General features: G+C 44.6%; 2 protein-coding genes and 1 long non-coding RNA gene across 4 annotated transcripts; 2 read left to right on the top strand and 1 right to left on the bottom strand.

Annotated features, from left to right (window-relative positions):
- Window positions 1–2,039: 2,039 nt before the first annotated feature.
- PAK1IP1 (PAK1 interacting protein 1) lies at window positions 2,040–13,180 on the bottom strand. Of its 2 annotated transcripts, none has more exons than XM_070457018.1 (10): window positions 13,034–13,180; window positions 10,237–10,399; window positions 7,599–7,719; window positions 7,453–7,527; window positions 6,803–6,855; window positions 5,958–6,103; window positions 5,757–5,854; window positions 3,741–3,840; window positions 2,870–2,993; window positions 2,040–2,728 (listed from the first exon to the last, which is right to left on the bottom strand). In XM_070457018.1, exons 1-10 carry the CDS (start codon window positions 13,115–13,117, stop codon window positions 2,526–2,528), a joined length of 1,167 nt encoding a protein of 388 aa, XP_070313119.1. In that variant the 5' UTR covers window positions 13,118–13,180; the 3' UTR covers window positions 2,040–2,525. The 2 variants fall into 2 exon arrangements, with proteins under 2 accessions (XP_070313119.1, XP_020746745.2); XM_020891086.2 differs by lacking the exon at window positions 13,034–13,180 and adding an exon at window positions 8,706–8,788 and having other exon boundaries at window positions 10,237–10,313.
- A 323-nt stretch (window positions 13,181–13,503) lies between these two features.
- On the top strand, window positions 13,504–15,258 carry LOC139031602 (uncharacterized). Its single transcript, XR_011484101.1, has 2 exons — window positions 13,504–13,875; window positions 14,495–15,258. It is a non-coding gene; the product is annotated as an uncharacterized lncRNA (long non-coding RNA).
- A 4,651-nt stretch (window positions 15,259–19,909) lies between these two features.
- C27H6orf52 (chromosome 27 C6orf52 homolog) lies at window positions 19,910–23,173 on the top strand. The gene is made up of 4 exons (XM_070457019.1): window positions 19,910–20,407; window positions 20,609–20,804; window positions 22,174–22,219; window positions 22,856–23,173. Exons 1-4 carry the CDS (start codon window positions 20,337–20,339, stop codon window positions 23,011–23,013), a joined length of 471 nt encoding a protein of 156 aa, XP_070313120.1. The 5' UTR covers window positions 19,910–20,336; the 3' UTR covers window positions 23,014–23,173.
- The last annotated feature ends 414 nt before the right edge of the window (window positions 23,174–23,587 follow it).

Here is a 23,587-nt window from a genome sequence, read left to right as displayed (position 1 = left end):
CCGGCGCGTGCTCTGTCCCCGGGGCAGGGAGAGTCACCGAGCACGTGCGTCCCGGAAGCTGGACGCGAGCAGGGCCGTCCAGCACTAGTCCCAGATCCAAGCCAGCCTCGCCAAAAGCCTAAAACCCAGGACTGGAGTCTAGTTTTGACAGGCCTGGCGAGCTGGGCCAGGCCAGCGGTGGAGGTCACCCATGGGGGAAGCATGGAGGTGGCTCCAGTCCTCACCAGGTGTCAACCAGATGCAGGCCATCGGAGATGGATCCTCTAGCCTCATCACCTAGTTTGCTATCATGAGAAGGGACAATTTTCTACCTGCAGAATATACGGTGGCCACAGGCTAGACAATCTGGCTCACTTCCCTTTGTTTTAGGGAGTGAGACTACTTTAAGAGCATATTAAAAGGGGACTGACTGTAGGTGAGTTAAATTTGCAGGTACCTCTGCAATGTCCCCGTCCGTACCCCCCACCCCAACCCCGCCAACCACAGATTAACTCCACACCTGCTTCTCTTCCCTGCCTCACCACATTCTCAGTTGATGTAACAGCAATACGTGGGTGTCATCCGCTGCAAGTACATAACAAGAACAGATCATACATATACAAGCCAGTGGAAACACATGGCCATCTTAATTGCAGCACATGGCCATCTTAAAAAAGAAATGCACAAGGAGAGTTGTAAGCTGTTTCATTGGGGGGAAAATGAGGACCATAGCCCAGGAGACGGCCTCTCAGCTCTGCGGAACTGCTCCCTGAAGTGGGGGGAGCGGGCAGAGGGCATCAGTATATGTGATTTTGGTGAAGTGGGTTGCTGTGCACTCAAGCACACATTTTGACAGAATGTTGGTGCTACTCAAGAGGAGCAGGTGCCTCTGTTAAGGATCTCTGTTAAGTGCTTTCATAGATAAGAGAAGACACAAGAGACTGGGCTCATAAAACCTCCTGAAGAGAAGTCTCTATCTAAAGGCCTGCTCTGCCAGTTTTTCCCAGAGTGCCTTATTCCTGATTTCTACCTAGAACTCCTCTGAGTGTGCTATAGGTTAGCAACTGCAGTGGCTAGGGACCTAATCCTCGTAGAGACAAATGGCAAGTGAGTTTTTGGCAGCATACATATTCTAAGAGAAAACTTTCCCGTTCGCAGCAACGCCTACCTTTCAGATATCAAAATCGAAGCCTGCATTTACCACAGCTGACTTCAAACAGCCAAGCTGATAGTGACTAAGACCTGAACAATTCCACTTAGGCCAGACCCTCACCAACTTAATGGAAGACTCTGCTGAAAAAATCGATAGGAAACTTGCCTTAACCAGCCGGGATGACTCAGGGATTCACATCTCCTTAATTAGGGGCAAACTTCAAACCTTAAGTTCACCATGATACTCTCCCTGCCTTTGACACTTAAAGGAACTAAAAACCACAGAGATTTAATTACCTACAGTCCTAGGCCCTGGTAGAGCCATTATTTGATATAAGATACAAATAAATAAGATACAGTTTTAAGACTACCTTTGTTAGAAGATGAACTAAAGCCTATGGCCATACCACCCTGAACACACCCGATCTCATCTGATCTTGGAAGCTAAGCAGGGTCAGGCCTGGTTAGTACTTGGATGGGAGGTTAGTCAAGTTGTTTTTTTTTTTCTGATGGGCTGAAACAGATTTAAAATAAAGGAAATGTCATTTTCCTGTCTTAACATTTCCTTGTCATCCACTGGAAATAGAACAGTTTAATGACGTTTGGTAGCCTCTCTTTAACCTTCTATTCAGAGCCCTGAACTTCAGCATATGCATTATACATACGTATTTTATTTATCTACAGCTTTTAAGCTTATCTAAACGTATTTCCTGGTATGAATGTCTTTTTATACCTTTTGTTATCAAAATGAACAAAATCCTCATTAAAATTACTAGAACCACCTGAAGACGCCAAAGTAATGCAGGTTTTTCATTCTTCCCCCAGTTAAGAATATCTGAAAAATAACTCCTTTATCCACTTCTGGTAAGAAATGTATTCAAGATTTTCTATTATTTTAAGCCACAATATTTTGAGAAAGATCTTTATTTGCTTTACACAGCAGTAAAAATTATGTATTATAGGCTGCATGTGTGTGGGCTCAGTCATTATTTCATGTCCAACTCTCTTGTGAGCCCTCTGGGCTGTGGTCCACCAGACTCCTCTATCGATGGGATTTCCCAGGCAAGAATACTGGAGTGAGTTGCCATTTCATTCGCCAGGGGATCTTCCCAACCCATGGATCAAACATCTGTCTCCTACATTGGCAGATAGATTCTTTACCACTGAGCCACCTGGGAAGCCCATATTATACATTAAGATACTATATATCACCATGATATATAATTTATATTGCCTATCAAAGTTTTACCACAGTTTTTAAAAAAAACCTCAAAGTGATTTTTAAGCTGCACATTTTCTTCAAAAGAACAAATTCCTAGCTTTTACTTAGGGGAAAAAAAGTATATTTGAAAAAGTTTTTCTGGTAGGAAAAAATCTGGGATTCACTGCATCATTCATATTTTCTTCTTTTTTCTCTTTTTTTCCGACATTTCCACCGTTTTTCTCTTCTTGGCTGACACCAGGCTGTTTCCCTTCGTTGGCTTATTACTGTCACCAGTTAAGCTACATTTCTCTGCGTCTGGTTTTGGCTGCCTTTCTTCCTCCTGGATTGCATGGCCAGATTCCTCTTTGTTGCTTCTGGACTGTTTTTTACTTACTAAAACACAAGAGACAGTGTGTTTAAAGGCGGTTTTTCCCTCTAAAATAAAATAAGTAGAGAATAAAGTGAAGTTATCTGGAGCTCCTCCACCTCAAGAGGTAACTATTTAAATTTTTTTAAAAGATCGGTCTCACTTACTAGGAGCAGGCTCGGCGGCAGCAGGCGGGCTTTCTTTCGTGTCTGTCCCTCTGTCCAGCCACACCCCAAGACATGTCAGCCTGGCGTTCGTGTTTACTTCACACAATAGAGATGGGGAAACTGTCTATAACGTAAGAAAGAAAATGTGAGATAACATAAAGCAATCTTAAATAATTACTTTTATTTTTTCATAATCAAATTACCTTAATTAAAAACTCACACAGCATTTTCTTGAGTATGAGAGCAGTGCTGTTTAGAAAATACTTGTGACCTTGACTTGTGATTGGTTTGACTATGTCCACCAATTTCTAAGAAGCACTTCGCTAAGGAAAGGCACTGTTTGCTCTTGTTCAGTTCCATGTTTTAACCAAGAACCCTGCAAAAGCAGGTGCTCAACAAACCACACTCAGAGACTGTTTTATAAGAGAATGAAGAATAACAAACCAAGACTCTGCAAAAGGGACACTACCAGAGAATTTAAGTGTCAAATTATCTGGTTCAAAACTATTGTGAATTCTACAATTGATCAAAAGTTCCCCCTTTTTTTCTAGCAATGGCAGGATTTTTATCTAACAGAAGCTTATAGAGGAGATCACCAATACAAAGAAGAGAAGAAAATGCTGTTTTTCTGGCCAAATGAGAAGGAGTTCTGGGGTCCAGCCAGCTCAGACTCACCAATACCAACCCCTGGAGCAGCACTATGGAACCCTAACTTTAAAACCACGAGTATCAATCATGCCTCAAAGAAATTTTAAACATGTAAAAGATCTGTGCCCAATGAACCTTAGAGAAAATCCACCTCACTTAACTCAGAGTCATACCGACAGTAAGACTTGCCTTTGGTTTATTTATATTGTGCTGAGACACTGACCTTGTCCTGCTCAAGCTTCCACATTTTGATGAAACCATCGCTCGATGCTGTAACAAGAACGTGATGCTCTGGAGTTTCAAAACTGAACATGTCTTTTACCCTAGGACAGAAACAGTGACACCGTAAAAGAGCCTTTCCTAAAGACAGTACGATGCTGCTAGAAAACTTCTAGGTACATAGTCTCTTGACTTTTCAAGGCTTAAGGTGTTTCCAAACTGCTCAACGAACAGTGCCAAAAATTAAACATGCTTCACAATCCCATGAGTTGTTCTGAGTCATTTTCAGGGTCTAAATTCCAAGATAGAACCATACCTTAAGAAGGACTTGAAGAGATGATAGACAACTATAAATAGATTATCAGGAATAAAAGGAATTATCAGGAATTAAAGGAAGTAAAGATATTTAACCCCCTCCACCTCAGGAAACTATATTGAAAGACAGAGGTGACCAAGGCCTCTTCCCCTTGTTCTCAGGGCCTACCACCCATCTGAGCTGCTATCATCTTCTTTCCGGATTACGGAGTAAACTAACTGGCCTCTCGACTTCCATTTTTGCCCTCTAACAACTTTTTAAAAAATCAAACCATGTTATTCCCAGGCTTAAAATTCTACAAAGGTAGGTTCGGTTTCAATACACCACAAGAGGGAGAAAGTGGCTGGGACATAGATAACCCAACACCTACAAAGGCACTTGATACAAAACTCAAACTCCTTCCCATAACATGCCAGGGCCAGCCCCATTTGGCTCCCTCTGACCCAGTGAGGGTCTTCTATCTGCTCCTAAAATACACCAAGCTCTTTTCTCCCTCAGGGCCACTGTGCCTACAATTCTCTCCCTTTTAAAAATAGTTCCTTTATCCCGAAGGTCTCATTCCTCCTTCCCCGATCATCCCATCCAAATAAGTTACCTGTGTCATTCCCAAATCGTAATACCTATTTTCTTCCTGTTAAGACTACCTGAGTTCTTATTTATTCTGTTTGTTGCCCTGAGATAAGATAACAGCCAGGAGAGTACAAGCTCCTGCTGCAGTTTTTCATTACTGATGCTCAGTGAATACTTGTTAAATGAATGACCAAATACCCATGAAGAGCTATATGGCCTTGAAGAACAGGCTCCCTTCCCCAAACTAAGGCCTTTCTAGTGACTGCAGTATTCTATTTGTAAACAGAGATTTCTCAAAGCTAAACCATGATTTAGAAAATGAAAACCAAGAGCTGTTTGGGACTTCCTTGGTGGTCCAGTGGCTAAGGCTCCACGCTCCCAATGCAGGGGACCTGGATTCGAACTATATCCCACATGCCACAGCGTGCTGCAACTAAGACTCGGAGCAGCCAAATAAATAAATAAGCATTTAAAAAATAAATAAATAAATGAGAGTTGTTTGAAACATAAAAGAACATGCAAATAAAACACATTACATGATCACCATTTTACAAAATTACAGCGGAAAAAGCAGGGACAGCGTCAGACAGAACAGGGTTGGTTCCTATCTCCATCACCTAACAGGGGGGTAAGCTTGGTCCAGTTATTAACCACTGACCCTGAGACTCACGTCTGCCTGCAGATACACTGAGCAGTAAGAGGTAACGGAGATGGGCGCAAGACAGAGGTCAACATGTCATGTGTTTCTCCTGCAGGAAAAGCAGAGTGTGGGAAGGGGCCAGTGGACAGGCGAATAGAGAATAGAGAAAAAAGACAAGTGGTTGGGGCAGAGCTAATTTTTTTCCCCATTCAAGTACGAATTGAGGGTTCCAGGCTGCAAGTATAATGAAATTATTGAACAAATAAGTCTCTTGTGCCAATGACTAGTCCTGGTGACGACTTCACCACTTTTGCATCACTATGGCCCAGACAACATTCCCACCATCCTCTTGGGGAAAAAAAATCAGCTATGTAGATATGTCTATTTCTGCAGTCATTCACAAAAAACGTCTGCCTTATGAAGCTACTGCATTTATAAGAGACTCTGTACATACAAGCACACAGAGATTAGTGTGTTAAAAAAAAAAAAAGTACCTGTTTTCATGAGCTTTAAACTCAGAGAGGCATGTTAGGGAATCACAGTCAAAAAACCTTACAACCTCTTCATCTCCAGCCACTGCGAGGACAGATTCCTAACAGAGGAAAAAAAACAAAACATAACACCCAGAATGTCATCAACAATTCCAACCATCACCATATACACTCAACTCCCACCACTGACTTCCGATCACTTACTGAAAGAAACGTAACAGAAGACACTCTCCTTTCATTTGTGATGGTGCCACTGACGGATGCAGTGTCAAGCTGATAGACATCTATTCTGTTCAGTATGACAACTATGTATTTCTCTCCTTTTGGGGACCATTCCACTATGTGAGCATCTGTAAGTTACAAGAACAAAGCTGTTGTATTTCATAGATAAAAGAAGAAACTGATCAGGGTCATAAAAAAATAGCAAATATTTACATTGTGCTCTTTCACATCCATTATCTCATAAAACCTTCACAGCAAACTTATGATGCATATTTTGTGAGTAGACTTTAGACAAGGAACTGGTGTGAAGAATCACTAAGGTCATACAGCTCCTAGGTGGTAGAACCATGCCAATAATCCCAATAGAAAGAGGAGGGAAAATAAGTGACCTGAGGCCTATGCTCTCAGAGAGAACCACCACCATGTAAGGAAATAACTGTAAGTGTGTGGACACGAGAACTTGTGTGTATATACATTAACGTCCTATCATATTTTCAAATGCATTCTAAACAAAAACACTCACTTTGGGCTTCCCTGGTGGTTCAGTGGTAAAGAATCCGCCTGCCAATTCAGGAGATATGGGTTCAATCCCTGATCCAGGAAGATCCCACATGTCTAGGAGCAACTAAGCCCGTGCGCCTCAGTTATTGAGCCCTCATGCCCTAAAGCCTGCGCTTCACAAGAGAAGCCACTGCCACGAGAAGCCCACATACCGCCAACAGAAGAGCAGCCCCCAGTCGCTGCAACTAGAGAAAAAGCCCTTGTGACGATGAAGACCCAGCAGAGCCAAAAATAAATAAAGCTAAAAAAAAAAAAAAAACACTCACTTTGTTTTATGTTTTTTATAAATGCCGATCTTCCTTCCACAAGGTTCCATGTTCTGCAAAACAGGAAGCTCATTTACCGCAAGATCACTGACTGACCAGGTGTAAAGTGATAAGTTTAATGAACACACAGACGAACATTTACTACTTGGCCATTCAGAACTGCCTTCCTTCTTACAGCAATGCCCAAAATAGTTCTTATCAAGCAAGATTAAAACTCACTCTGTTCCCACAGTCCTTTCCTCTGCTGAGTTCACTATATTTTCAAAAGGTTTGACTTCCCAAAATACTTCTTTATATAAAACCCCTCTCTACTCCACAGCTGACAACTGTAACGTGGCATGTGTGTTTGAATTTAGAGTCTTTCATTTCCCCCCTTTCCTTATGAAAAGGTTCACAAGCGTTCAGCTTTGCCCTGGTGTCTGACAGCGGCAGACAGAATAGAAACAGTACCAACACCAGCTTCCCTGCGGCTCAGATGGTAAAGAAGCTGCCTGCAACGCAGGAGACTTGGGTTGGGAAGATCGTCTGGAAAAGGGAGAGGCCACCCACTCCAGCATTCCTGCAGTCAGCTACGCCAGGGGGTGGGCTCTTACATTTGAAGACCAAAGACCACAGCTTAGTAAAGGTGCTCCTGGACCTTCACGACTCACCTCAGTGTCTTATCTGTACCCACAGACAGGGCCAACTTGCCAGATGGGTGAATGGAAAGGAAGGTCACGTGTCCTCTAAAAGGAAACCGACAGTTAGCCCCAGCTTGACTGGCACCTGGAGACCACGGAGGGGAGGTGGGACTCACTTGTGAGCTCTGATCGACTTCAGGCACTCCCATCTCTTTGCGTCCCAGACACAAATGAGGCCGTCCTCAGCCCCGCTGATCAAGTGCTTGTTGCCATGGAATTTCAGACAAGTTATCGTGCCTGTGGAAAAACCAAGCCCGACAGCCTCTGTTACGTGTACGCACATCTGCAGTTGTAGTGCCAAGCCAGCCACAGACATGTCGTGACTGAGTGAGCATGGCTGTAGTCCAGTAAAACTGCATTTATACAATCAGGCCACCAGCCTAGATTTGGCCTGCTGACTCCTCTGGCTGCAAAGTCTAAATATTTATATTTTCTCTTTTTCAGAATAGAGTATGAACCCCTGGGTCAGTTCTGTCTCTGCACAAATCCTGATCAGTTCTTCACATGGCCCTTTATACTGAAAGTCAAAGATCTGTGAGGAATAATTGGGCACAGACCCCCTCTAAAAACCAAGAAAAATATGTGGGCCTATGTACTCCTCACAGTGGGAGACTCTAGCCATGTCTACCCACATCTTCCTCCTTCACTACTGTCTTATTTCTCATTTTGGAAATGTTGCTTCCCCATGTCTTCTACTTCTTCTGCCCATGATTCCACCTGTTACCTGGAAAAGAGCTTATGTACTACCAGCCGTTCGAAAACAGCAGTTGTACAAGAAATGAAGGAAATCAAGAATCCTGCTTCACTCATCCCCTATCTAAACTCTTCCCAAGCCAATCCCTTTCTTGAGGTTGAACACCTGTGCAGACCAGGTACAGACCAGACTTGTTCAGCTTATGTCTCCAAGGCCAAGGGAGGGAGAAGCCTTCCCTGTACAAACTGGGACTAGGAGACAGAGGAAAAGGAATGCACGCTGAAATCACCCAAAGCTGAGCTTCTGCCGAAAAGCAAGACACTTGTCAAAGTAGCTAAGAACTATCTCACAGGGCACGTAAGGAGGACACTGATCACTCCGAATTTCTGCTTCAAACAAACAGCAGACTCTCGCTTGGCGAGAACCTCTGAAATAGATGAAAGATGGTTTAAGAAAAGGGGTACTTGTCTTATTTGCCTTTTGTTGCAGAAAACTAATTTCCTAGGGCAAGTTTTTCCAAACTGAGTACCTGAGTAAGAGATTCTACCGTCCTGAGCTCCATCTTCCCCTTCTTCTTCTGGAGCACACATGAAACCCCTCCTTCTCTGTCCCCTGGGAAAACACAGTGACAACAGAATATGATGCTCAACAATAGGGGCTTCCCTGTGGCTCAGCTGCTAAAGAGTCCACATGCAATAAGGGAGACCTGGGTTCGAGCCATGGGTTGGGAAGATCCCCTGGAGAAGGGAAAGCTACCCGCTTCAGTATTCTGGCTTGGAGAATTCCACGGACTCATGGGGTCGCAGAGTCGGACATGACTGAGCGACTTACACTTCACTGGGAAACAAATCACCTGTTGGGTCTGTCTGTCCCTTGATCCTGCTGCTATCCTGGTCAACTTCATCATCAGCGTGAAACCCCAGCCATGACTTGGGGATCACCCCTCCTGACTTCCTTGACTCCAGTAACCTCCACCTCCTTGCATTCCAGTTCCTCACATGGTTATCCCCTGGAGCTTTTCCACAGTAAGTCTCCAGCTCTAAGAATCTATCCTGACCACAAACACTCACTGTTCCAGCCCCTTCCGGCCTTCCTCCACTCACACTTGCCTGCTTTTTGTTCGGAGATCTGCAGATCCTTGACACCCTACTCTCTCTAGGCCAACAACCTATTCTTTCTCCAAAATCCTCAGTTCCCGTGTAAATCAATCCTTCTCTTGCACACACCAAATAACTCTCCTTGGTCTACAGAAGTGTGTGTAGCCTACTGCCAACAGATGTCCATCAAGAGCTTCCAACTCCAGCAGGCAGGCTCTTGGCTGGTTCTTGGGGTCTGTCCCACACTCACACTGCCAGCACTTTCCTCAGGCCTGCAATGCTCTCTGACCCATTCAGTCCTGACCTCCTCCACTTGAGGTCCCTTGGGATCTGACCCCACAACGTCTCCAGCCACCCCAACCTCCACGCTGACCTTCTCAGAACACCGAGCTCCTTACTTTTCCCCAGGCGCACCAGTGGTCAAAAAAGCACAGGCTCCAGATGCAGGTTCAGGTTCTAGTCTCAGTGTTTTGTGACCGAGGGCAGGTCCTGTAACATCGCTGAGCCTAGGCTTTCTCTTCTCTGAACTGAAGACACAGCTGGTCTCTCCTGGCACAGTGCTGGGTACCTGGCCCTCCCCCAGAGAACCAGCTTCTACCGTGATGCTGCCACTATGCCCCTCACACGGCCTGCCCTGCCCCAAGTGTCCTTTTCTTCACCTTGCCAGTTTCACCTGCCCAACAATTGACCTCTTCTTATAAAATAGTTCATTTTAATGTCATTTTAAGGAAGCTTTCAGTGAAAACTTGCTTCTTCCTTCTGCCCCACTAGACTGAGTAAAGTGCTTCCATTCTGGCCCAATACAGACTGTGAATAACTTAAGGATAAAGAACCACACTTTGTCCACTTCTGTATTTCTTAGCACAGAATCTGCTCATATGAGACACTTATATGAATTGTTCAGCTGAAGTCGAATCGTAAATTGCCTCAACACTGTTATCTTAAAGGATATGATTTTCTTACCATTGTGATGCATGAGCGCCCCATGGTCTACTTTCTTTTTCATGTCATAAATGTGAATGGTTTCATCTTTGCTCCCGGTGACTATGAAGCGGCTGTTGACAGCCACTGCTGACAAGGAGGCAGTGTGGGCGTGGTGGGTGAAGTCGGCCACAGGAGCCCATTTCTGAAGAGAAAAGCACATGGTCAGTGGAGCGCCACGATCACATCACAGTTCTCTACAGAGAGGGAAGTGGCTTCACGATCCATGAAAACTGAATGGATTCTATGAGTGGAGAAGAGACGACGCGGTGACAGGCAGGTTCAGAGAACTGAACAAAGCAGGGACAGTAAGAGAACGAGAAGGCAACACTGAACGCCGGACTTTAAAAACAACTACGAAGACTGGGCTGGAGCGTCTCAAGTGGCTCAGCAGTAAAGACTCCACCTGCCCGTGCAGGGGATGTGGGCTTAACCCCCACGTCAGGAAGACCTCCTGGAGGAGAAAACGGCAATCCACTCCAGTGTTCTTGCCTGGGAAATCCACGGGACAGAGGAACCTGGCAGGCTACAGCCCACGGGGTCACAAAAAGCAGGCCAGTGACTGAGCACATGTATGGACGAAGACTGGGCGACATCCAGTCCCTTAACTCCTGAGCAAGTTTACTTATCCCTGAGCCTCCCTATCATTCATTCACTCAAATACCGAATGACTATTATGTGCTTGGCACCATTCTTCACAGTGAACAAAATACACAGAGCAGTGAACAGAAGAAACAAAAGCACGTATTCCAACGAAGCATCATTCTGTAGGAGTGACAAGACAATATGGTATCACACAGAGTTAAGTATCTATATAATGACAAGGCCCATAAAGAAAAATAAATAGGATTTGCATTAATACCAATATAAGCCCCAGAGAATGACCAATAATGAGATCTCAAGACCTCTATGATTGCTGCAATGTAACACTCAGATTGAATGAATGTGATTTGCTGAGTGCAAAGAATGACCGCTGAATACACACACATACCCCAACCCCCATTAAAGGAGATGCATCATGAAGCATTAGCAAAATAAATAAACCAGGGAAGAAATAAATTCACCAAACTTGTTTGGATACACTCAGGAAGTGTTATAAACTAATTCCTAAAAAAATGACAGCAAGATAGTCCTTCTGTCAATCATTTGAGTGAAGGTGCAACATTCCTGAGGGCCTGCTGTGGCCATAAATCAGAGAATAACCTTTGTCTGGACATCTTACAGAAGGAACATTCATCATCGGGGCTACTTCCTGATTAGGTTTAGAGGCAGTCCTAGGTTAATGATTAAGAGCTTTGAGTGAGAGGGGAGGGAGGCTCAAGAGAGAAGGGATATTCGTATAATTATAGCTGCCTTGTGGTGTTGTAGGGCAGAAGCCAGCACAACAATGTACAGCAATCTTCCTCTAATTAAAAAAAAAAAAAAAAAAGAGCTTCAAGCATCGGAGACAGCTTCAAAGGTGAGTCTCAGGTCTGCCAATTATTAGCTTAGTGGCCTTGAACAAGCAGCTTAACCTATCTCAACTTCTGGATCCTCATCTGTAAAAGGGGAACAACCTCATCTGCCTCAGGGGGTTGCTGTGAGGACTACATGTCTGCAACATGGAAAGCACCATTATTACAAACAGTAACACCATCAGTAGCATCATCTTCTGAGTATTCAGAACATGTCACCTGTCAACCAGAGGCAGATGAATAACCAGAGTAGACAACAAAATAAACAAAAGCAATTTAGCTAAGTTACATACTTCCAATTTTCTGTTAATTCAAAACTGACACCTCAACTACTTCATAAATAAGTACTCAATAATCTCTAGGAAATTATCTAAGGAATTCCTTTAGAGGGAAAACACAGTAATAGTCTAAAAATTTGATCTTATTTCTAGCAAGAAATTTCTGGGTATTTCCTAACTACCTGTTTGAGTACTTCCAATTTACTTAACTTTTATATTTGTACACTTAGTAAAATACTTAACATTTTTGGTGTTGTTCAGTCGCGTCAGACTCTGCAACCCCGTTAACTGTAACAGGACAAGCTCTATAGGGATCTGTAGGCACGAATACTGGAGTGGGTGGCCATTTCCTTCTCCAGCAGACCTTCCTGCACAAGAGACTGAACTCTCGTCCCCTGCACTGGCAGGTGGTTTGTCTACCACTGAGCCCCCAGGGAAGCCCACAATACTTATCATACTTTACTGTAACTTTTTCTCTACGTTATTTGCCTTCCTCATCATCTTCCTACATGGTTAAGCTCTCCAACGCAGAATCCATACCTGTGGGTTCTTCGCACCTTCACTGCAAGTAATGGTTCCCACTGGAAGGGCCCAATGATGAACTGGTGTCATTTTACCAAGGAAGCGTTTACCTGAATCCAGCGCGAAGAGTTTGCTAAAATTCCAGGGCAGAAACTCAGGGAAATAGCGAACTGTTCTTTCAACTTAAGGGAAAGACTCTTAAATTCATAATCGACGGCTCACTGGCCTGTTTGCAGAAACGCAAACTTGCTTGGTGCACCGTAGTCAGAATGTTCACTACAAAAGCCATATACCACGTCTTACTAAATGCCTTCTCCATGTTTCAAAAGGCTAAGTATATGTTCTAAATACATTCTCTCTATATATTCTAAGTATACTCTAAGTCTCTCAGTTTCATTCATCGATGAACCCCTAAAACAGCACACAGTGTGTTCCTCTGAGGTGCTGTTTACCTAGGCCGCTGGGAACAAGGCCTGACGCCCCGCCGCTCCACCACCGGCGGAACCTGCGGGCGCGGGCTCTCACCTCGTGGTGGCCGTCTGCCTCGGGTTCCGGGTGTACGGCGAATCCAAAAAGGACCTGCTCGTAGCATCCAGCAACCAGCTCCATCCTGCGGCTCACGCGTCTCCTCCTCAGCGAACCCTGCGCAGCGCAGAGTGGAAGTGACGAAGGCGGATGCGACGGAAAAGAGGGTCCTTCCCGGGTCGGCGCTCAAGTTACGTCAGGCCCGTGGGGCTGCCTTTTAGATGCCTGCATCCATGGGGGGGAGGGGGGCGGGGGTTGGTTTCCGGGATAGACGATCAGGCGGAATTTCCAAGGAGGGAATAATGAAGGATGCCCCATGACGAAGATGCCCATTTCAAGGAGAAAAAAATCTGGGCGCCAGCAAGCATTTTCGAGGGAGCCTTGCGCTAGGCACTTCTGAGACTAGTGGGCGGGACAGCCTCTGCGGAGGCCCCCGTTTCCGGGGCGTCTACGGAAGGGGCGGGCACTTCCGGTCAGGGAGGGAGGCGGGGAGCGGGCCCAGCGTAGCCGAGTGGTGAGTGTCTGTGGATCCCAGGCTGTGATGGCGGGTAGAGAGTTACGTCTCCTAGTTGTGCTGGAAGCCGTTTCTCGGGCTCATTCTCTGTAACCGGGCGAGGAGAGGTGTCCTTTAGGGTTCGCCTTGATCGGAGGGGTCCGGTTCCTGCGCTCCCACCCGGGCCGCATAATCTCTCCGAGCACCTTTCCTTTCTCTTGCTTATGGCTTGACGAAACCTTAAGGGCTCGTCGGCCAACGTTGTGGCGCATTCAGGAGAAGGACGAGGACCCTTTACTCGAGGGGAGTAAAGACAGTGCTTGGAATATGACGGGTCTAGTCGTCCTTGGTGAGTTTCCGGAAGGGAATCTCATATAATTTCTTTTCACCACCATTCCCGAGTTAGCTGCAAAGTCAAACGGTAATAAAAGCCAGTATGAGTCGCTCAGTCGTGTCCGACTTTGCCCCGTCTCCTGTGTCCGTGGGATTCTCCAGGCAAGAATACTGCATTGCGTAGCCTTTCCCTACTCCAGGGGATCTTACAGACCCAGGGATCGAACCCGGGTCTCCCGTCTTGCAGGCAGATTCTTTTCTGTCTGAGCCGCAATGAAAGCACAGATAGTCCTAGTTTAGATTTGAGATTTTCGTGCGATACAGAGCTTCAGAGACTTGTCAGGAAGGACAGCTTCGTACAGACTTCCAACAGAGTAAATCCCGGAGCGTAAAATGAGCCTCCTAAGCACCCTACCGGTGAATATGACGGATAGGAGGTTGAAACATACATTGCTGTCGACCTTTCAACCCGCCCTTTCAGACTGTAGTACAGTCCTATAGCGCTTAGGCTCTTGTCTCTGAGGACGTCTGTTCACCGGTGTTCTGAATCGTCAGTACGTGTGCAACTCAGGTTTGTTTTAATCGATGCTGGTTTGGGTCTTGAACAAATGAGCTCATTTTGGTTGTCATTTCAGCACAAGGAAAGCCTTCTGCGCGCTTTGGCCGCTATAAATGTTGGGACTCCTCAGGCACTGAAATACCGGCTCATTCTCAGTCGCCTGAAAACTGTGTTCATTGTTTGACAGTACAGGCACAGGTGAGAGAGATTGCAGGTTCATTTCCAGACCCTCCCATTAACGTGTCACACAAAATCTTTATTTCCCAATGTTAGGTTTATATTATACTGCACTCTGTTAAGTGTGCAGTCCCATTATGTCTTGGGCTTCCCTGATAGCTCAGTTGGTAAAGAATCCGCCTGCAATGCAGGAGACCCGGGTTCGATCCCTGGGTTGGGAAAATCCCCTGGAGAAGTGAAAGGCCACCCACTCCAGCATTCTGAGCTGGAGAATTCCATGGACACTCCATGGAGTCTCAAAGAGTTGGACTCGATGGAACCACTTTTACTTTCACCATTATGTCTAAGAAAGGCATAGTCTTTAATTGAAAAATATTTAAAAATATTTAAAATGTTAAAAAGTGCTAACTATCATTTGAGGCTTCAACAAGTCCTAGTAGCAATGTCAGAGATCACTGCTCGCCATAGAAAATAGACTAATAATGATCAAGTTTGAAATATTCTAAGAATTACCAAAATATGACAGAGGGACGCAAAAGAATCAAATGCTGTTGGGAAAATGGTGCTGATAAACTTGCTCTATGCAGAGTTGCCACAGACTTTTGATTTGTGTTTAAAAAAAAGCTGGATCTGTAAAGGACAATAAATCGAAGTACAAAAAGAGATACGGCTGTAATTCCTTCATTTTGTGCTAGTTATTAAGTTAGTCACAAATTGTTTTACTTTTTAAATTCTTTTCCTCTATCTTGCTTGTTCTGGTGGCTCTTTCATCAAAGAACCACTAAGTCAGAGTGTGAATTGCTGTAGGGGTGTCCTCTGGGTATGGGATGAAGGAGGAAATTTCTTAAAGTTTCATTTTCTCTTTAAATATATGACTTTGCATATCTTTATTTAGGAGGAAGTGGTAGTCTCTCATGCAGAAAGAAAAGAAACACTGAATAAAATTGTTTCAAAATCATGTACTTTATGTATTTCGTTGCTTCAGGAATCCCCCTGGTGCCCCGCCTTATTACCCCAGTGAAATTTCAAATGCTGTTTGAAAAGAATTAGTATTCATTTCAAATTAATTTTAATATATCATGACAACAGTAATTAACATAGCATCTATTACTATGCTTGTCAATTACAGTCTGATACATAGATTGTCACACTTTTCCCCTTTTAAGTATCTGTCCCATTTTATTTTAAATTTTTTTATTGGAATAAAGTTGAGTATCTGTCACATTTTAGGGAAGAACCTTGTGGCTTAAGAAAGTCTTTTGCTCCAACCAGGAGACTTGTAGAATAGAGTGAAAACCACAGTGCAAGCAACATAAACATAAAATGGTTTACTCCTCTTATTTTTTCTTTTATTGGAAAAAGTTAGTGGAGCCAGGCATAGAGCTTAGAAGACCTTAGAGCATCTGGTCCTGGGGCTCCTAATGGAGAGTCGATGGATAAGTTTTGAGGCTTGTGAATGCCCTGCAATTATATGCAAAATTGTATATGTATGTTTATGGAAGAGAGCATTCATAGGATTTCATCACATTTTCAAAAAGATTAATGCCTCTAAAGCTAAAATACTCTAATCCGGTCTGAGGATATAAATGGAGAAGTAGGTCCAGAACTCTTTCAAAACCACACAGCTCAGTAGCAGTAGACCCTGGTGTCGCTGTGTTTCACTCTTCCCTGGGCTCCAGTGTTGTCTCTTAACGAAGAAGAAAAGTGGTTTTTCTCTGTCTAAAGAAAAACACACAGTGCAATATATATCTGCTCAAATGGATTCAAACAGCATATACTTCCTGCCAAGCCTCCTGTTCTCTTTCCAAACACAGGATGGAAAAAGCCATTCAGTCTCATTCTCAGAAAACTGCAATTGCCAAGAAACCACCAACCCTTCCACGATAGGGCTTAACGCTAAAGCACATTTAGATTATTGATAGAAAAGCTTTTTGTGCTTGAGCCAGGCATTGATTTATTCATTCATTCAACCAATATTTAGTGAGCACCTGGCTTTGTTTGGTTTGCTAAAGAAAAAAAGCCAGTCTTCGTTTTGCAGGGTGGGTGAGGGTGGTTAGAAGGTCGATATACGGAGCTAAAAGCCGATACAGTGGAGAGAAATCGGCCTTGTTAGAAATCTCATGTAAGTCTAATGTTGCTGCTCTGTTACCGTCTCTTCACAGTGTCACAGGTAGTAAGTCTGTTAAATCTGGTGACTACGGAGATTGCGTGTGCTTTTATTCTCAGAGGACTTTGGTCTCCTCTGCATGTAGAGCTCAGGGAGGCAGAGAAAGTGGGCTACTTTCCCTGGACCCAGACCTGAAAGAAATTTGTTTCACCTTCATGAGAATAATCCAAGTGAACTACGGGAGGTTTGCGTTTGAGACTGTTAGAGATCAAAGGAACGTTTGTGAACTCTTCCTTGTCACCATCATCTAAAATTCTGCCTGAATGTCCATCTTCATCTCTGGAGTCTTGCTCGTAGCATCTGGCCCCTGCCATCTTCCTGGGTGGGTGCACATGCCTTACGGATTTCCTCGCAAATACCAGCCTCCTTGCCACCGTATCATGAAGGGTCAGCTCCCACATTCCTTTACCACAACCGCTCCATCTCTCACTCAGCCAAAATTCTCATTGTCTTTCTTTAAAAAGTCCAAAATAAGAGGAGAAAAGATAATGCTTTTCTGAAAGAATCTTAACTGATAACATGAAGCTTGATTTCTAAGCTGCTACAATATTTAAGAATTTTTTTTTTCTAAAAAAATACAATAAACTGTGAACACAGCAAAAAAAAAAAAAAAAAGGGAAAGAAGCAGGGTGCACAGAAAACAGAACAAACCAGTGTTAGCAGTGTGTGTTGGGTGGGGTCGGGGGGGAGGGGAGGCACAAACTGCTGGGTGTAGGATTGGCTCAAGGATGTATTGTACAACATGGAATATAGCTATAATAGCTGTTAGTGGAAAATAACCTTCAACTGGTATAAAAAGCTTTAGGGAATTACTATTTTTTAGTGTTTCAGATTTCCACTCCTGGCCGCCAGTTCTCGTGAACTGGGCCCATTGCTGCTATGCTCTGCTCAGTTGTATTTGACTCTGCGACTCCGTGGGCTGCAGTCCCCCAGGCTCCTCTGGCCATGGGATTCTCCGGGCAAGAACACTGGAGTGGGTAGCCTTCTCCAGGGGATCTTCCCGACCCAGGGATTGAACCCACATCTCGGGCATTACAGGCAGATTCTTTAGCCCTGAGCCATCATGGAAGCCCCAAGAATTATTTTTAATTTCATGTAATTTACAGCAGTGGCTTAAACAAGAGATTTCTTTCTTAAGACAAAGGATTTTGGAGGCGGGTTGGTCCAGCATCAGGGTCTTTTCCAACAAGTCAACTGTTCGCATGAGGTGGCCAAAGTATTGGAGTTTCAGCTTCAGCATCCAGTCCTTCCAATGAACACCCAGGACTGATCTCCTTTAGGATGGACTGCTTGGATCTCCTTGCAGTCCAAGGGACTCTCAAGGGTCTTCTCCAACACCACAGTTCAAAAGCATCAGTTCCTCGGCACTCTGCTTTCTTCACAGTCCAACTCTCACATCCATACATGACACCACTGGAAAAACCATAGCCTTGACCAAACGGACCTTTGTTGGCAAAGTAATGTCTGCTTTTTAATATGCTATCTAGGTTGGTCATAACTTTCCTTCCAAGGAGTAAGTGTCTTTTAATTTCATGGCTGCAATCACCATCTGCAGGGATTTTGGAGCTCCCAAAAATAAAGTCTGACACTGTTTCCACTGTCTCCCCATCTATTTGCCATGAGGTGATGGGACCAGATGCCATGATCTTAGTTTTCTGAATGTTGAGCTTTAAGCCAACTTTTTCACTCTCCTCTTTCACTTTCATCAAGAGGCTTTTTAGTTCGTCTTCACTTTCTGCCATAAGGGTGGTGTCATCTGCATATCTGAGGTTATTGATATTTCTCCCGGCAATCTTGATTCCAGCTTGTGCTTCTTCCAGCCCAGTGTTTCTCATGATGTACTCTGCATATAAGTTAAATAAGCAGGGTGACAATAGGCAGCCTTGACGCACTCCTTTTCCTATTTGGAAGTGAGAAGGATAGAAAACAGCAACAAAAAACACCTTCCAGCTAAGCAGACTCCCTCTGCCCACGAAGCTTTCCTCAAGCCCCTTGTGATAGTGCTGTTTACATCTTATTAGCTAGACTTTGGCCACCTGGCCACAGGGCACATTGCCACTTCCAAATAAAATCAAGGTCCTGTTATTAAGGAAGAATAGGAAACCAGATATTGGGTGGCCCCTAACTGTGTGTGCACAGCTGCTAATCAATAACATCTCCCTTGAACACACAGGGAGATTAAATTACTAGGGTATAAGCTCCACTGTGGCACCAGTGCCAGGCACCTGCGTTGTGTATAGGAGGGGCTCGGTAAATGATGGGTGAGTGGTTGAATGATTAGAATTCATCATGATGATTATTTTTCACATTACAGGTAAATAGAAACTACATTAAACATTTGAATGGGGCTTTCCAGGTGGTGCTAGTGGTAAAGAACCCACCTGCCAATGTGGGAGACGTAAGAGACGTGGGTTCGATTCCTGGGTCAGGAAGATCCCCTGGAGGAAGGCATGGCGATGCATTCCAGTATTGCCTGGAGAATTCCATGGACAGAGGAGCCTGGTGGGCTACAGTCCAGAGAGTCACAAAGAGTCAGACACAACTGAAGCGATCTTAGCACGCACACAAGCATTTGAATAGTGGACTAGTATTAAGAAGCTACAAGGAAATGGCCAGGCTCTATGTGTCCCTGTTTAGACTCAAAAGTTATTTTCTTAAGTTTTGACATTTTGTGTAGACTTGCTGCTCAAAGTGCGTGGAAACTGGCAGAACCTCAGGCTCCCCTCCAGATGGAATTCAAACCCACGTTGTAAACACGCTCAGGTAATTTGAATGGGCCTTAAAGTTTAGGAAGCAGATTGTTGTGCTTTTAAAAAAACTACTAAATTACAGAAATATTTCTTTGAAAATTTTTCCATACTTGCATTAAGGTATGGGTGTGTGTGTGTGTGTGTGTGAGTGTGAGTGTGAGATAGCACCACTTCTGTGGTTAGGGTGTGGGTGTATGAGAGAGAGAGAGAGCACTTCTTCCCACCAGCTGGTTAGGATGATGATTTCAGCCTGCAGTGGGTGTTTAAAGAAAAGCCCACTCGATGCTGATTCCAGTAGTCATTCTTTGCAGATAACTGAGGAGAGAAACATCAAGTTGTAGTCTTTGTCTTAAGCTTTTAATCCAAAGTGACTAATGACTTTTGATTAAAAGTGACTCCCTTACACATTAGTGTGCGGGGGCTGGAGACTTCTGTGTGCCTCACAGTTACCCACCACACACTCCCTGTCTGCCCCACCCTCCCAGCCTCCCCTTTCTGACGGCTTCCCCGGGGTCCGACCTTTGGGGGAGGAGGCAGGCAGCTCAAAGCCCACCCCACAGTTTGCAGGGGCTCCTCCAGGTGACTCCAGTACTCTCCTCGTCCCAATACTCGTCTCCAGTACTCGCCCGTCCCACCTACTCCTTAACCCACCTGAAAGTCGAGGAATTAACTACCTGCCAGGAATGATCACTGCAGGTATTTCCTATTTCTGAGGCAGCTGGAAATGCTATTTGTGGGCTTGAGAGGGTTTAGACCAGGGGCTGGGATCTTTGATACAGGGGTGAAAACTGGATTCCCGGTCATTTTATCAAGGGTCTGGATAAATGGCTGGACAGGAGAGTTGTGCAGATTTGGGCTCAACTCAGCAGGATATTTATTACTGGTATTGGCAAAGGTGCGCCAGTTTTTCCTGTTCTGAATGAAAAGGCTGATAGCGTTCTGTTTCTTAACACAGTTTGGCAATTGACAAGCTACCGCTTTGAAAATAGATGTTCTTAAAACAGTGAAAGCAGGTATCCTCCTTACTTGGAGAAAGAAGAATCATTTCCCGGGGCTTTGAGCAATTCTGCCTTGACTGTTGATGTCCTTCCTCTCTTCTCCCCGCTGCTCTTAGAGTGAAGCCAGACTTCCCGTCCTGCCAGCCTCACCCCTTTGGCAGCTGGTACGCACAACAGCAGAGCGGTTATCCTCCTGGCTACAGCTCTGGCTGCGGGGCAGGTGGAAATGGACCCAACCTTTATTCTGTGTGTGAGACCTCCGTTTACCCGGCTGAGACTTCGCTTCCACCCAAGGTATCTCTCCCTGGCATGGATTCTGCGTTGTTCGCGTGTCCGGTATGGGGACATCTTTTTCTTTTCTCCATGCCCTGGAGAAAGTGAAAGTAAAGTCGCTCAGTCATGTTCGACTCTTGGCGACCCTGTGGACTGTAGCCCACCAGGCTCCTCCATCCATGGGGTTCTCCCGGCAAGAATACTGGAGTGGGTTGCCATTTCCTCCACCAGGGGATCTTCCTGACCCAGGGGTCGAACCCAGGTGTCCTGCATGTGGGCAGATTCTTTACCGCTGAGCCACCGGTGCCTGTAGAGAGGAAGGGTAATAAGTTACACTGCCCCTGAGAGCCCGCGAGTCTGGAGTAACTGACCAAGATCTGTCTGGGGAGTGCTTCTGGAGTTTATGTCCTTCCTTACCTAAGAAGACGATGAATTAGTCTTCTTTTCTGTAGCCTCTGTGTTTCCTCAACAGCTACTGTCTGGTCCTTAGCTGGGCCGCGGGGTTGGGATGGGATTGGAAGGCCACGAGGGCTATGTGCCCATGGAGACTTCGCAGATTGTCACCTGGCAGGAATGGCAGAGCTCCAGGTGCAGATGTGGGTGCCGGGATTGTGGAGTCTGATGCCAGGGTCCCTGCTATCTGGTGCCTCCCCCCAGACTCCAGGGGGCCTCTTAGATCCCTGAAACTGCAGAGAAGGCAGGCGCCTCTGACCAGTGCTCCTCCTGTGTGGGTTTTCTTCTATGGGCTCAGCTCACCTGTTGCATGATTGCAGTATTTTGTCATTTAAATGACAAATCTTTTAATCAAAAGTCAAAAGCTTGCTCAAGAGGGAGTTTAGTGTTGTAGATTTCTTTTTTTTTTAATAGGACTTTAAAAAAATTTTATTTATTTGTCTGTGCCGTGTCTTAGTTGCAGCATATGGAGTCTAGTTCCCCCGACCAGGGATTGACCCCTAATCCCTTGCATTGGGAACACAGAGTCTTAGCCACTGGACCTCCAGGGATCTCCTTGAAGGTTCTTTTATTTATTTTTTAAAAAATTTGTACTTATTTGATTGCATCGGGTCTTAGTTGCAGTCCACAGGATCTAGCACAGATTCTCCAGCTGTGTCACAGGAGCTTAGTTGCTCCTTGACAAGTGGGATCTTAGTTCCTCAACCAGGGATTGAACTTGCGTCCTCTGTATTGCAAGGCAAATTCTTAACCGCTGGACCACCAAGGAAGTCCCTATGAAGGTTCTTTTAATCAAAATTCAAAATAAAGTTTGATTGAAAGGGATTTTAGTGTTGTAGATACTCTTTTTGAGAGCTAAATTCTTCCAGGAAAGTGTGTCAATAGCAACCCTTTAAGTAAAAAAAAAATTTTTTTAACATACTGATTTTCATTGTAGGAAACCACACCTCTCGCTGAAAACCAAGATGAAGATTCACTCGAAGGTAACAGAAGCCTTATGCTTAGTTAAAAACAAAACTTACCCTTTTTCCAGGTCCCTCATTCACTTAGCTGGCTATAAACTGAGAGATCCTACTGGAAAGTTCCAACGTAGGTCTCCCTCCCTCGGTTTCTGAATTAATTGTTATAAACCATTTCTTCGTTTCTATCAGTCTGTTAATTGAACAGATAAAGAAAGCAGCATGTTATTTTTCATAGATCCCTGTCTTAGGGATCTGGTCCTGGCTTACTCTTTGGTGTCATATCCACCCAGGTCCTCATGCTAGAAACCCAAGACTTGCCCCCCACCCCCCCCCCCCCCGGCCCCATCCCTTCTCTCTCTTCTGCTCCAAGTTGAATACATTTCTGAATACTGTCCATTCGTCTCCAAATTCTCTCTCAATTCTGTCCATTCTCTCCATTTCTCCCATCATCTACTCATTGAATCCGGTAGCACCGCTTTTATAGCTTCAGTTTCTATTATTAAAGTCTTATCAAAAACATGCAATTTAAAAAATTAATATTAAATATCTGCACTATTTCCTGCTGATGTTTTTTAAAAGCTCTGGTTTTAAGCCATTTCTAATATGTGTCCTGTAAAACTCTTATTTTTTTCCCGTATGTATTATTGGCTTCTGCAGATCCAAATCTCCACTTGAATATTGAGGAACTCAACAAAGAGTTTATGGTGAAAAGTGAAGAGCTCTACCAATCTCTCATGAATTGCCACTGGCAGCCTCTCGATACAGTGCACTCAGAAATCCCAGACAAGACCCCCCAAGAGCAAGATGCTTATTAAGCTACCCAACTAACATAGATTGTGTCTTGTTTTGTTTCTGTTTTTAAAAAAAAGTTCTCCGAGGAAGGCACTGGATTGTGTATGTAAATACAGATTCCCAGGACTTAAACCTGATTGAGATGAGAGAATGTAATGTAAATAAACTTGACCAGCGCGTTCATTTCTGGAAGTGCGTTGTATTATGTGGGTGTCAGCAGGGGCCACATCCAGCTTCCTGGGTGACTCTGGTTAAAGAATCCTCCTGCCAACGCAGGAGACTCAGGTTCCATCCCCGGGCGGGGAAGATCCCCTGGAGAAGGAAATGACAACCCACTTCAGTACTCTTGCCTGGGAAATCTCAGGGACAGAGCAGCCTTCCGGGCTATAGTCCATGGGGTTCACAAAAGAGTCAGACAAGAGTTAGCAACTAAACAGTAACAGCAGAGAAGAGAGGTCACAGAACTATCAAGTTAGACCAGGCTGCGCTGTAAGGCATTTGAAAATAGGTGTCCTAAAACAACATTCTGAGTCAACTATATTTCAATTGTAAATCAACTATGAAACAACATTGTAAATCAACTATATAAAACTTTAT

The sequence above is a fragment of the Odocoileus virginianus genome, chromosome 27 (assembly GCF_023699985.2).
Source record: "Odocoileus virginianus isolate 20LAN1187 ecotype Illinois chromosome 27, Ovbor_1.2, whole genome shotgun sequence".
NCBI classification, from domain to species: Eukaryota; Metazoa; Chordata; class Mammalia; order Artiodactyla; family Cervidae; genus Odocoileus; species Odocoileus virginianus.
This window is presented reverse-complemented; position numbering and strand designations above follow the sequence as displayed.

Bases quoted from the DNA above. Each gene is read 5' to 3' on its own strand.
- C27H6orf52 (XM_070457019.1), top strand. From the start codon at position 20,337: ATGGCTGGACAGGAGAGTTGTGCAGATTTGGGCTCAACTCAGCAGGAT. The intron at 20,408-20,608 runs GTGCGCCAGTTT...TCCTTCCTCTCT, and splicing joins TATTACTGGTATTGGCAAAG to TCTCCCCGCTGCTCTTAGAG. The intron at 20,805-22,173 runs GTATCTCTCCCT...TTTTCATTGTAG, and splicing joins AGACTTCGCTTCCACCCAAG to GAAACCACACCTCTCGCTGA.
- PAK1IP1 (XM_070457018.1), bottom strand. From the start codon at position 13,117: ATGGAGCTGGTTGCTGGATGCTACGAGCAGGTCCTTTTTGGATTCGCC. The intron at 7,528-7,598 runs GTGAGTCCCACC...GTTTCCTTTTAG, and splicing joins AAGTCGATCAGAGCTCACAA to AGGACACGTGACCTTCCTTT. The intron at 2,729-2,869 runs GTAAGTGAGACC...CTTGTGTTTTAG, and splicing joins TGCCGCCGAGCCTGCTCCTA to TAAGTAAAAAACAGTCCAGA.